The 14,143-nt window shown below is 42.9% G+C and overlaps 1 protein-coding gene across 4 annotated transcripts in view; it reads right to left on the bottom strand.

Annotated features, from left to right (window-relative positions):
• Positions 1 to 14,143, bottom strand: part of HDAC9 (histone deacetylase 9) — a 428,850-nt gene that overhangs the window by 15,863 nt on the left and 398,844 nt on the right. For all 4 annotated transcript variants that reach the window (XM_083467863.1, XM_083467859.1, XM_083467860.1 and 1 more), the window contains 2 exons: positions 12,801 to 12,934; positions 4,070 to 4,154 (listed from right to left, as the gene is read on the bottom strand). In XM_083467863.1, coding sequence (XP_083323989.1) covers positions 4,070 to 4,154; positions 12,801 to 12,934 — 219 coding nt within the window. The remainder of the gene's footprint in view (positions 1 to 4,069; positions 4,155 to 12,800; positions 12,935 to 14,143) is intronic.

Raw genomic sequence — 14,143 nt, 5'->3', positions numbered from 1 at the left:
CAGCACACAGTTTAATGAACTCTTAGTATCTGGGAAGCTGGAGCCGTTGGTGGGCTACTTCTAACAGTGTGAGCATTTCGGCATTTGCAAAATCGGAGATTTGTGAAATGGCAGGTACATTTAATGCAACCGTAAACAGCAGGCAGTGGGAGAAAAAAATCAGAGACGACAGCAACTAGAACAGAAGTTTGGTATGCCAGAAGGCACTACGCATCTGTGTTGCCAGAACAATCAGGTTTGTTAGTCCTGGATGTTCTTTTGCCTCTAACCTCAGGGCGTGCACTAGAACAATAATTTATTTAAAATGTTAATATATGTACTGGCTGCTATGGGAGCCCTGCGACATATTATAGGGTAGCTTAGAATAAGGCAGGCAAGGGAATATTGGTACTTTATATAATGTGTGGAATTAAAAAGCAAACCAACCTCAAAACCAACCCTGAGTTTTCAAACCTCCTGCTTATTGCAACATCAAAAAGTCTCTGAAGCAAATTATCTAGGCAAATGAAGAACAATCGCTCATAAATGGTACATTATCCATGGCACATACTTATTTATTTTTATTCAGCAAGGTGTATATAACATTCAATGGATATCTCCAAGCAGCTTACATAAAATGGTATAAAATATCCATTAAAAATAGCAATAAAAACAGGCTTATAAAAAGTAGCCATGTTGAAAGTTACCAAAATTTAGATAATGCCAACGGTTTAAAAGAGCAAATGCACATAATAAGTGTCTGGATTGGCTTCCTTAAACAAAAACAGTTTAAGTAGGTGTCAAAAAGGGCACAATGAAGGCTCCTGGTTACTATTAATAGGCAGTGAGTTTCAGAAAATAGGTGCTGCAGCCTATTTATTCCAGGGTGAGCAAACACACTGCAGTAGCTGGAGCCCAGATCCGTTCTGTGTATACACCCAGAAACTAACAGATGGCCTCAGGTTGGAGAACATCTTCCTTGGAGGAACTCCCAAAACCCATTAACTCCTTTGAAAAATTGGTACCTTTTCAAAGCTCAAGAAGCCAGCCTACAGCAACAAGAGGAGAAAGGAGCTAGAAAATGGGCACAAATATTTCCTATAGTTTAAGAATTCAAATTTGGACAAATAAATTGTCAAGCTTGGCTTTTATATTTATGAATACAATCTCATGTGGCAGAGTTGGGGTTTCCTATGTCAGGATGAGCTCAATGTTGTTGGCTGGTTGGTTTTTTAATTCCCCTGGCATGCTAAATATCAGGGTTGTATTCAAATCCAATACAACCGTACCTTGGTTGACAAATGCATTGTGACTCCTGAACGCCACAAACCTGGAAGTGAGTGTTCAGGTTTGCAAACGTTCTTTGATACCTGGACTTCCTGCAGCCAATTGGAAGCCGTGCCTTGGTTTCTGAGCATTTTGGAAGTCAAATGGACTTCCAGAACAGATTCCGTTCGACTTCCGAGGTACAACTATATGCGTCTCATAAAACTGATGTGGTAAAGACACCTCAGGCCTTGGTGTGAGCCTTCAGCTGTTGAGCTGGGTAGCTCTATCAAGCAGTTTGCCATACCAAGAATAATCCAGAGATACCAAATCTCTGATAGTCCTGGAAAATTGTAGCATCCTATCCAGGAGACCTTGACGTAAGCTTGTCATAATAAAATAGGAGATTTATGCTAGTATTTCAATAGCAACCAGATGACTTGATTATACTTCAATTGTAAATGTTTGTCCATCTGACTCAGTACTGTCTACACTGATTGGCAGTAGCTCTCCAGGTTGTCAGGCAGAAGCTTTTCCCAGACTACCTGGAGACATCAGAGATTGTACCTGGGACTTTCTGCATGCAAGACATATGCTCTACCATTGAGTTACAGTTCTTTCCCAATACTGAGTTGGACTTCATTGGTCTATGAAGCTTGTTATTGTCTGACTGGCATCAGCTTTCCAGGGCTTCATCCGAGCCCAAGGGTTGAACTTGAGACCTTTTGCATGCAAAAGATGCGCTGTAACCCTGAGATATGGGGTTGAAGGAGTTCCACAGGTAGTATGAGGTTTTAGAGCTGAACTGGATGGAATTCTCTTATTTATGATGTAGCAAAGCTTGAATCCTTTCAGGAGATTGTATCTCCTTCATTCACAAACAGAAGAGGGGACATCAATGGAAGACAAGCATCAGGAAAAGGGCAACCTGTTTAATCAACCGGTAACATGATAGAAAGGTGGCTTCTTGGACATGAAGCCTCGTGACCATTTGAGTTGCTAGCAGGATCCTTACAAAACAGAAAAATTTAAGGGGATTAAAACTGCAGCATATTATGTATCTTAAAATAAAAAAGATCCAAGTGATAGAAACTTGGCTTTTCTCCAATAGTGTAAAATCCATCACTTTAAAAATGGTGTATATAAAGCACCGAACAATCACTGGGTCTGGCAAATTCTATTTAAAAAAAGCAAGACAGAAACATTCTCTATTAATGGTGCATTTAGAGACTATAATCTCTATTCATTAAAACAAAAAAAAATTAATAAAAAAGTTATATGGGCATTCCACAATGTTCCCACAGAACATTCACGCAGCAGTTAGTTTGCAATGAACAAGCAATTCAAACTCCATTATTTATGGGTTTCAGGGTGGGGGCAGTTCTTTGCTAGAAAAACAGATGTGCAAGAAAACCAGATCTGTTGGCATGGGAATAATACCCTGCTCTGTCATAAAAGAAATGAACCCATGTTCACCACTGGAGTTTTTGCAAGGGAATGAATAAAATAAAGTAAAACCAACCTTTGACTCTCTTCTTTTTGATTGTGACCCCCACCCCACTCCAAACCCAACAGAGTTAAGCAGCTGATTAATTGCAAACTGAACTGGGTGCCAAAATTGAACCAGAGCGGGATCAGACTGCTGGCACTCACAATAAAAAAGAAGAGAGAGTAGCTTTTCAGCTGATACCCAGCGGAAAGCCTACAGGAGCTGAGGAGCATCTGGTTTGGGATGGGTCATTCCCAAGGGATGAAGGTGAAAATGTTCATGCTTCCCCATAGGGAGGAGGGGCAGAACTAGACAACGGAAGTGGAAGGGGACAGGAAAGCAATTCAAAGAGGCCAAAACACTACAGGGGAACCCATGTGTTACAGAGACTTGAAGAGAAAAGACAGTAGCATGGCATGGGGGGACCGGGGTGTGTGTGATGGCCCCAGGTGCAGAATCTTGTGGGGCGGGGAGAGAAGGGCGCAAACCAGGCTGGACAATGTTTCTTCCAAAGGATTCAGCTTTTATGCATCCAATTGCTTCATGCTGACAATATCAATAACTGAAATAGTAAAGGTAAAGGGACCCCTGACCATTAGGTCCAGTCGTGACCGACTCTGGGGTTGTGGCACTCATCTCGCTTTATTGGCCGAGGGAGCTGGTGTACAGCTTCTAGGTCATGTGGCCAGCATGACTAAGCCACTTCTGGTGAACCAGAGCAGCGCACGGAAACGCCGTTTACCTTCCCACCAGAGCGGTACCTATTTATCTACTTGCACTTTGACAGGCTTTCGAACTGCTAGGTTGGCAGGAGCAGGGGCCGAGCAACGGGAGCTCACCCCATCACGGGGATTCGAACCGCCGACCTTCTGATCGGCAAGTCCTAGGCTCTGTGGTTTAACCCACAGCGCCACCCGTGTCCCTAATATCTGCAATACACTATCACAATTATGTTTTCTGGGAGCATCAAGCTCCTGAATCTTCTTAGAGTCCAGTTGGTCCCTTATGTGCCCCTTTAGGTACGGGCAGCATAGCTGTCAACTTTCCCCTTTTCTTGCAAGGAATCCTATTCGGAATAAGGGGATTTCCCTTAAAAAAAAGGAAAACGTTGACAGCTATGATGGGCAGCTGTCTCGTGAGCACAGCTGCACACTTATGAGAGGTCTGCCGATGGAGAGAGGGAGACAGTGTAAGGAAAGTCCTGTGTATTGATCTGAACATGGTGGGAAAGTTGAGTGTATTCATTTTGGGATGTCCATGTATCTTCCAGCACTGCACAGTTAGTAAGAGCTAGAAACTTTTTAAAAAGAAGAATGAACAAACCTTGCAACTTACTATGAATTTTGGTGATCTTTTGCAAAGAAGCCATGGCGTTTAAGTTTGGGGTTCGGTGGAGGATGTCCTCGGACAGGGGCTCCAGCTGCAAGACAGGAACAAATCAAGTGCAAAACGGTAAGAATCTGCAGTTAGCTGCACGGAAGTAAGGCTCGCTGAGAACGCTTAAGCCTTGTGAAAATCTCAGCCAAAGAAGTAGCTAACATGTTGCGGGGATTCCTCCCACCAAATGAACAGGGGCTCAGTTTTGCTTTCTGTTTTTCAGCCATGTAATTGAATTCCAGGGGGCCTTTCCAGTGACTGCAAGACTAATCCACGAAGCCTCTCAAGCAGGTGCATGGCTGTGCATTAGTCATTTAAAAATGCTAGTTATCTGGGCAATTTTTTTTGTAGGCTCCTCACAAATCAAATTCCAGTGTGTCTCTATGTCCAGCTGTATGCTGAAACAAAACTTTGCTGAAGTTGCCTTAGAACTTGATGGGGCATGCCATTGTTCTTTTTCTTCTTCTTATCCCCTTCTCCCCATAATTCATAAAAGGAAAACACCAGAAATTTATTTTATGCACAGAGAATTCCATACTTCAAAATAACTAATGTAAAATATCTGTTCACAGACATAAAAATGTGCAAACATTTTTTGAATGTTCAAATAAATGGAATAAGAAATAATTCCATCAGTCCTTTTAACAGAAGTCTGATTTTATAGTTTTAACTGATTTTTACATTTCCCCCCCCAATATATATATATATAAATCTTAGAGGTTATTGAAGTTAAGTGCATATAAATCTTTCAGATAAATTATATATATACATAAATTGACCACACACACAAATTTGTCCTGATGTTTTCTTCATTTCTGTATGTTATTTTCAGCTGACATCTTGGGTCAAGATCAATTTACCATCCTTTGCACGTTCTTGCCTAAGCGAAGATGTGATTTTGTGGCACACAGCAATTCCCATTCATTCATTAAATAAGGACCATTGGCAACCCACTGGAACCTAGTTATGCAGAACAGGCCTCTATGGCTTTAGGAGCACAAATGCCGCATTTTAGTGGTGTACATGAGTTACTTACTGCATGCACACCATGTGCAAATGTTCTGATCACTTCTATAGAACCAATACACTCCATAAGATGTATATTTAGTCCCTCCCATTTCTCCTCCTGGCTTAAATGAATGGTGCGATGACTGGCTTTTGGAGGCAGGATCTGTAAACACAGCTAGCTCTGCCATGGATAGAAACACACAGTTGGTTTGGGTCCATTGTGCTTTCTTGGAATAAAGGAGGCTGCCTTATAGCAAGTCAAACCATTTATCTGTCTAGCTCAGTATTGTTTGCAGTAACTGGCAGGGGATCTCCAGGGCTTCAGGCAGGACCCTCTCCTAGCCCTATCAGAAGATGCTGCAGATTGAATCAATGCAGGTGGTTCTACCTCTGAGCTTCAACCCTTCCCCAAACTTCTGAAATGATGTTTGAGAATTTCTATCTATCGCATTAGACCTACGGTGGTTATTCACACAAGTATTAGGGTTCCCAGGACATGTCCTCTTTTTCATGGGCATGTAAAATGAGAATCGTCATAGAGATCCATAGTTAAAAGTTGAAGTCGGCAAATGTGTCCTCTTCGAAATACAGCAACCCTAAAGTTGCCACAGCATGATGAACATACACGAGGGAAACAGTACTTAATAGCAAATGGTCTATAGAGCTCAAAGAAAAAGGCTACCATGAAGGAATTGTTTGCATGAAGCATTTGGGACATTTAAAAAAAAATAGTTTTTATCAAAGGTCTTTTTTTTGTACAAAACAAACAGATAAACAGGGAAAGGTACATCTATTGTCTCTACTTTTGGTTCATAGTCTTTTTTACAGTTTGTTTACATTTAGTGAGAGACACTTTTGTCATAGGCATCTTGCATATGGGGAAAGGGTGGGGGGAGGGAGGGGAGAGAGATAGGGTATTGTTCTTTCGTTCTATTGCCTATTATTAGCGTAGCGGTCTGTGTCAGCATCAGTTCTGGACCTTCCTCTTCCCTGTACTGTATATGATAATCTGGATGCTGTCTGTTGGTGTGAAAAGGGGTGAATGTAGAGCAAGGCAGAAAGGACCCCACTTTATGATAAGGAAGCAGATCTGGAGCTCCCAGATTCTGTTTAAAAGTCCCTCCTGCAAAATAGTTAGCAGCTCATTCATGAGATGGCCTCTATTCTCTTGTCAGTTTCTGCTCCATGTCAGTAAAACCTCATCAGCCTTCGGAGGTAGGATCTCACACCCTATTTGACCCAGATAGATGCACCATTGTTACGAAAACACCACTAAAAAATAAAAGCCAGTGGATTATAGTAAGATATGTCCTTTTGAAGAAAAAAGGAGACTGTCTGCATCAAGAATAATTTCTGATGGCAGCGATCCATTTTTAAAATAAAAATAATCATTAAACTAAGTAGACAAGAGGGTGTCCCTGGAAAATATCATGAGACCCAGCAATGAACAAAAGGAATCACTCTGCAGCTGACAGACATAGCAGTGTCACCTTCACTCCTACACTTCTTGGCATTTTATAAGCTCCGGAGCCAAAGAGTGAAGGGGTGGGGGGACTGCAAAAAGAAGTGGAAATACATCTTTATAAAAGAATTTTGCATAAACAACTGACTAAGGTCAGCGCAGGAGCAACAAACCCATTTGATGGATCTGCTTGAAAAAGATACACTGAGGGATATTTTTTTTCAAAGGGTTTGAAGCCAGCCCAATTGGCCTGTTGCATGCTTTCTTGTACTTGCTTCCAGATAAGTCGGTATGCAGGGCGAAAGGGCTTTCAAAGAAATGGCATCCCGGTGCAAGCCAGGTGAAGTTTGCCAGCGCTTCACCGCCATGTATTTACAAGCAGATGTGAGCTAAGCTGTATCATGGAGTTGTAAAATTCTTGGACCAGAAGGGAAATGGGCGAGGTGAGATACATGGTTAGACACAGAGAAAGAAGGAGGTGCATTATACCAAATAGAATCTATAAGGCAACTTCTTCCTTCTACTTAAGGAAGAGAGAGAATTCGGAGGTAGAAATTCTGCTTTCAGGACAGAAGGTAGGGACCTGGTTCAAGCCCCAGAATCTTTGGTTTAGAAAGACTCCCTGTCTGAAACCCTGATGAGCTGCTGCCAATCAGTGCATACAATATACAGTGGTACCTCGGGTTAAGTACTTAATTTGTTCTGGAGGTCCCTTCTTAACCTGAAACTGTTCTTAACCTGAGGTACCACTTTAGCTAATGGGGCCTCCTGCTGCTGCTGCACTGCCAGAGCACAATTTCTGTCCTCATCCTGAAGCAAAGTTCTTAACCTGAGGTACTATTTCTGGGTTAGCGAAGTGTGTAACCTGAAGCGTATGTAACCCGAGGTACCACTGTATAAGAACAGCCCTGCTGGATTTATTCATCCTGTTCTCACATTGTCCAACCAGTTATCGATGGGAAGCCTACAAGCAGGAGTTGAGTGCAACAGCACCTGGTTCATAGAGGTACACAGCCCCTGCCATTGGAGGAGCCATATAGCTAGATGGACTAATGATTTGACGTGGTAAAGGGCAGCTTCCTGTAAGTAAGCAGGCATTCGTCCATCAATCCAATACTGCCAATACCATTTTTCTGGCACCAGTTTTCCATTGACTCAAGAGGTTTCTTTCCAGTTCCCATCACTTGGGATCTGATCATGTGAGTAGCCACATATACACCAGCTGTGTCGTTTCATCCAAAGCCCATTTTCTTCTTAGAAACAGGCTGGATTGCTTCAATTAAATTAGCTTCCTTAAGGCAAATTTACTTCTTAATGATTTGATTAAAATGATTTTACCTGCATGCACATAGATGCAAAGTTTGGGGGAAGTATGTATTTATGCCATTCTACCAGCATGCTGCCAACATAAAATCATCACACACCAGCACAAAACTATCATGAAATCAATATTAAGCAGCCAAAAGCCCACACCAGTTTTTAGTTGATTTTAGCCTGTAGCACAGGGTTAAGGAAAAAGAGATGTGTAGGTGTGTGTTTGCTGTTTTGTTCGTTATTATGTTATGTGTTTTTTTGTTTTTATATTGTAAGCTGCCATGTGATCCTCGAAGGATGGTATTCAAATTTGATAAATAATGATTGTAATAATAAATGATTGGCCGGTGGGACAGATGTGGCATCCTTATCCAGCCAATGTCCTCCCTTCCACCAGCACTGCATTTAGGCTTCAAAGGCCTCCAACTGGAGACAATAAGAGGTTGCAGCATTATTATTATTATTATTATTATTATTATTATTATTGCTTAAAACTGGCCTCGGGGAGAGCACTTCTGCATCGGAAGGATTCCTGGCATTGACCTTTGAAAAATCACTCCGATTCCATCCAGTCTTCCAGATATATATTACATTTGCCCTAACGAAAGGTCACTTCAGTCCAGTTGTATTTCTTTCTTTAAAAAAAAAGAGGTGTGTGTGTGTATATGAATAATAAATTTTGGTTGACTAATTTAGATGCTGTGGAGGAAACCCCCCATTCTGCCAAACCAGGGTCTCAAATTGCAGTCTAAAGCTGTATAGCCCTCTGAAGAACTTGTTCCTTTGCAAGCTACCCCCCCCCCCCAATTAGCTGAAACTACCCGTTCCTTTTGTTTTGACAGATGCCAGTATAATGGATGTGTCCTAAAAAGTGCTAACTGAAGGCTTGGGGGGTGTATTTTGCAGCAGCTTAATCTCCCCCTTCCTTTTGATACCTGAATTAAGGATTTCAGTATTTTTATTTCAGAGTTCAGGGGGATCCAATTGCTTAATCTTTTCACACCTCTCAAGAGGGTTTCCTCCTAAGAGGCAACCTATGGTGGGAAGTGGGAAAGAGACTTCTGATTAATATTTCCTTCTTCTTCTTTTTAATAGCCATTGGTTCCTGTCCACTGATACAACTCACAAACCTGGACTTTGGGTACCCTCACATTCTTAATTAATTTCCCCATTGTTTGTCTTTATAAACTGACATAGATCCCTCTGGGAGGAAGCCCATGGATTCTCAAAGGTATACTGAAACCTAAAAAAAAAAAAATGCACTTAGAAGTAGGTCCCACTGGTTTCCCTGGAATGCAAGTAAGTGTGATTTGGATCCAAGTTAGGTTTCTGTGTATTTTCCAAATTTGGGCTTCGGCCCAAAGAACACATACTTGGAAAGCAAATACACTGAAATTAATGGGACTCCCTTCCAAGTCAAATGTATTTAGAGCTAAGGCATAATATTCAAGGGGAAGCAGGGGTGGTTTTGACCATCCAGGCAGTCGCCTGTGGCAGCAAAATTGAAGGGGGGCAGCTGTCAGGCCAAAGTGGCACGTGGTCTGTTGCTTTCCTCCCCTCCCCCCCCCCGCATGGCTGATCTTCATAAGGGAACAGGGGTGGATCACTGCATCTTCTGCAGTTCTGGGGAGCATTTTGGGATGATGTTGGGGGTGCCTGCTAATCTTAGGCCGGTACGAAGTTTGGGGCTGGCTCTGGAGCAGAAATGCAGGCACCGAAGAGCAATTGGAGTATGTATCATGCCTTGCGCAACAAAATTTTGGGTTAGCTTTAGCTTGACAGCTCATATATGAATTTCCTGTCCCCAAGAAGGTTACCTGGTCAAGCTACTTGGGGCTCATCACACTTACAACTTGTCCTGTGCCTAGAATGCATGGGTCCAAGTGGTTTCCTTCTTGCCATGTTCCTTTCCCAGGCAAAACCCTCTCTTGAGCACTAACAACCATCTGCGTACAAGCTTGTCTACTTGCTGGAATCAGCAACAGAACCCCTCTTGCAGGTCTGTTGGATTAGGGCTGGGAAGAGAGCTTTTTCTGTGGCTCTGTGCCTAGGCCAGGCATCCCCAAACTCGTCCCTCCAGCTGTTTTCAGACTACAACTCCCATCATCCCTAGCTAACAGGACCAGTGATCAGGAATGATGGGAATTGTAGTCCCAAAACAGCTGGAGGGCCAAGTTTGGGGATGCCTGGCCTAGGCTTTGGACCCCCCCCCCCAGAAAGGCCTACATCTCCATCCATAGATTGTTCCATAGGCATCACAGAGTAGGGGAATCCAATTATTATTGTTGCTCTTCTTCTTATCATCGTCATCAATGTATTCATCACCTTCTGCACAGTCATCTCAAAGGGGATGTACAATAAAAACCAACAGGAAACAGTTGAAAACGCAAAAATTGCAAATATATTTCTTAGAAAATTAAAACAATACACAATGGACCTATTTATCCATCTGGGAAAGCTAGAACGAAAATATCTTCAACCGCTTCCATAAAGCGCATGTTAGCAGGTAGCTGTCATATCTTGACAGGAATGCTATTCCATGGAACAGGAGCAAACAAGGCCCTGCTCCAAGTTATTGCAGACCATTGGCTTTTGAGATCCAGTGGTGGAAGTACCACCCCACCGGTGGATCTTCCTTTCCTCTGCATCCAATGGTCCTTCACACAGCCCCTGGCCAGCAAGAGTTGCAGCCTTAATCTGCTTGAGCCACGAGAGATGAAGGTGATTCTCCATAATCCATCAGCTCCAGCCAATTCATCTTAATCCCTGTTTTATTTCTACGCTATTGTCAGAATAATTTTTCTGAACGCTTTCCCCCCTCCCCCAATCATTTCTTCCTTCTCTAATTTTCATCCATTTCTTAAGTGGGAGACAATAACTGGTCGCATTTGTGCAAGTGACAATGCAGAAAGCAATTCTTCTCTAGCCGGTCCTCCATTTATTCATTTCTTCCACATTGTTGGGATTCAGGATGTTTTCCTTCCAGAGATTCTGAGACAAAATTAATTCAAACAAGCCCTTCTTGCTGCTGAGTCTGGGACATTACATCTGCATGTCTGCCTGGCTCCCCATGAATGCTGGAAGGTCCCTGCTCATTTGACAGTTGCTTGTTTTGTAGATTTTTGTGTGTGTACGGGTGTGCATGTGGGGTGTGTGTGTGTGCTGATAGTAGCGTGGACAGAGCCGCATACTGCTGCATTGACGAGTCCCAGCCAAGAACAACAAAGGCAAAGCAAAAGTATTCCAAAGCCCCCTGCATTCATGTTTATGAATTCTAATCCTCAGCACATGAATAAATACGTCTGACAAACTGCAGAGTGCCTTAAAAAGGCCTTTCCTGACCTTCCTAATTTAAGCTCAATTGCGTGCGCCGTGTTGAGAAGGCAGCATTGGCCTTGCCAGTGTTTTCTGAACTACGGCTAGTGCTCTGCTAGCACTGTTTGCAGAAGGGAATTGCTGGGAAATGAGTCCTAATTACCCAGTTAAGCACCTGCAGAGAATGGCATCTTCTAATTATGATAATGCGTGGCTCAATTTAACCACTGTTGTTGTTATTGTTGTTGTTTGAAACATACTTTTCTGCTGGCCATGAAAGTTAGTGGATGACCAGTCATATTCCTAATATGCTGGGCTTTTAGCTATTAAAAAAATTAACCTGGCTTAGGGTGTGCATTGGGAGGGCTCTCAGAGGACAATCTTCTCTCGGAAGGAATCTCTGGTCCGTGTCCATTTTAAAGATTAAGAAGGGAAAGCAGAGAGGTCCTTGATGTCACCCACCAGCCATTATCCCATGAAGAGGTCACCTGGTGACAGCCTTCCCAACTATGCTAAGATGGATTTCATTTCTGTTTCAATTATAGTAATGATTTCTAAATTTGCACATGCACATGCACGCACACACATATAAATGCATTTTTAATGTGAATCTGTGTCCTCTCTTTGTGATGCAATGTGTAAGCAGTCAGTCTAGCACCGCTCCATTTGAATACAAGGTTTCAAAGTGGTTTGTAGGGTATTGATTATGGTGCCTTCTACTTACAGAAGGACTGTTTTACATGTGTATTTCCCTCAAAAATCCTTCATTCTCACTGCTCCATGACTATCTGGTGAAAATGGTGGAGAGATCTTTCTTTAAAAGGGGGGTGATAGGGGCAAAGGTTGCCAGCCATGTGGCTACCATGATCTCACAAGTTCTGGGGCCACAATTTTGCCCTGAAAAAAAGCACATTTTGGGAACAGCAATCTTGTGTTCTGATAATAAATCCATTTATAAATGGAGTTTGGCTCCTCTTCCCACCCGCTGCTCACTTTCTACTTGCCATCCCACATTTTTACAATGGAGGTAGAGAACCTCTGGCCCACAGGCCAAATGTGGCCCTCCAGGTCTCTCTATCTGGCCCACAAGAGACCCTCCTCAGAACACCGGCCCTCCTTGAGTGTTTATGCCTGCCTGGAATACACCCTCGAATTCTTCTAATACTTCTTGCTTGTCTGCATGAAGGATAGAGAGTGGTGCATGAACATGTGTAGAAACTAGCCTATTATACAAAGGTAACATTTACATCCCTTACTCCACCCACTTTTGTCTCTGGCCACACCTACCACCAACATGCAGTCTCCCCAAAAGGTCCTCCAAAATGGTAATGTGGCTCTCAGGCTGCAAAATGTTCACCGCCACTGTTTTACAAGCTACTCATTGCAATCCACATTTGGAGATCTGGGCTTTACTGCCACCATGTCAAGTTCTGTCCCCAAACATACCTGGATGACATTTTCATTCTAAATTTTGGGCAAACCCACCCCACCATCCTGTCACCCTGATATCACATACTATTAGTCCACCGTGGCGCGGCAAAATATCCAGGAAGCATGCATTGTTTGTCAGCATTTCGGCCTATTGATTACCTCATTTCCGAGTAGGGCATTTAGACAGGCTTCTGAGGCATCACAGATGGCAGTAAGGTCATGTCCTCCCTCCAAGACCAGTACCATGCGACCACCTGCGAGCGTCAACAACTGTTGGATGAGGTGACCGAAACCTAGCATGTAGAAAAACAACAACAACCATGCAAATCATTACAGGAGAACAAGCACACATTAAGTACAAGTAGAGTATGCTTCTTGGGAGAAAAGCAATGACAAACCTAGACAGCATCTTAAAAAGCAGAGACATCACCTTGCCAACAAAGGTGCATATAGTTAAAGCTATGGTTTTCCCAGTAGTGATGTATGGAAGTGAGAGCTGGACCATAAAGAAGGTTGATTGCCAAAGAATTGATGCCTTTGAATTATGGTGCTGGAGGAGACTCTTGAGAGTCCCATGGACTGCAAGAAGATCAAACCTATCCATTCTGAAGGAAATCAGCCCTGAGTGCTCACTGGAAGGACAGATCCTGAAGCTGAGGCTCCAATAATTTGGCCACCTCATGAGAAGAGAAGACTCCCTGGAAAAGAACCTGAGGCTGGGAAAGATTGAGGGCACAAGGAGAAGGGGACGACAGAGGACGAGAAAGTTGGACAGTGTTCTCAAAGCTACCAACATGAGTTTGACCAAACTGCGGGAGGCAGTGGAAGACAGGAGGGCATGGCGTGCTCTGGTCACGGAGAGTCAGACACGACTAGACGACAACAAGAAGAGTATGTTATGCAATAACACATAGTGATGATAGGAACATTTGGCCACAAACCCAAACTGGTTGTGTGCCACCACCGACTCAACCCACATAATGACCTCTTTCTAATTCTACCACTGCCATTGTGCCCGCAGATGACTATTTGTGTGTTTTCAGGATTGGGGACTTAATAATGATCCATTCACAATGTTTGTAACACCACCTTTGTCAATATTTATTAGAGATCTCTAGAATATGGATGGGGAATCTGTGGCCCTTCAGATGCTGACTGCATATGTTGATTACAACTCCCATTATCCATGATCATTTGCCATACTGGCCGGGCCTGATGGGAGTTGGAGTCTAACAGAGGGGCACAGCTTGCCTATCTTTGCTCTAGGGTGCGAGTTGTTGGAAAATTCATCTTTCCAGGTTTGCTCTTTTACCACGCTGTGGCCATTTTGCTGCTTTCAAATTACACACAGGTTAAAAAACAAAACTTAATTCTGCAATTTAATCTCAATAATGCTGTATTGTTTTTAACACTCGATTGGGAGCCGCCCAGAGTAGCTGGGGAAACTCAGCCAGATAAATAATAAATTATTATTTCCTTGGTGGAGTAAATTGGAGGAGTGG

The sequence above is a fragment of the Podarcis liolepis genome, assembly GCF_965112155.1.
Source record: "Podarcis liolepis genome assembly, chromosome: 12".
NCBI classification, from domain to species: domain Eukaryota; kingdom Metazoa; phylum Chordata; class Lepidosauria; order Squamata; family Lacertidae; genus Podarcis; species Podarcis liolepis.
The sequence above is the reverse complement of the archived record's forward strand: the minus strand, read 5'-3'. Positions and strand labels throughout refer to the sequence as shown.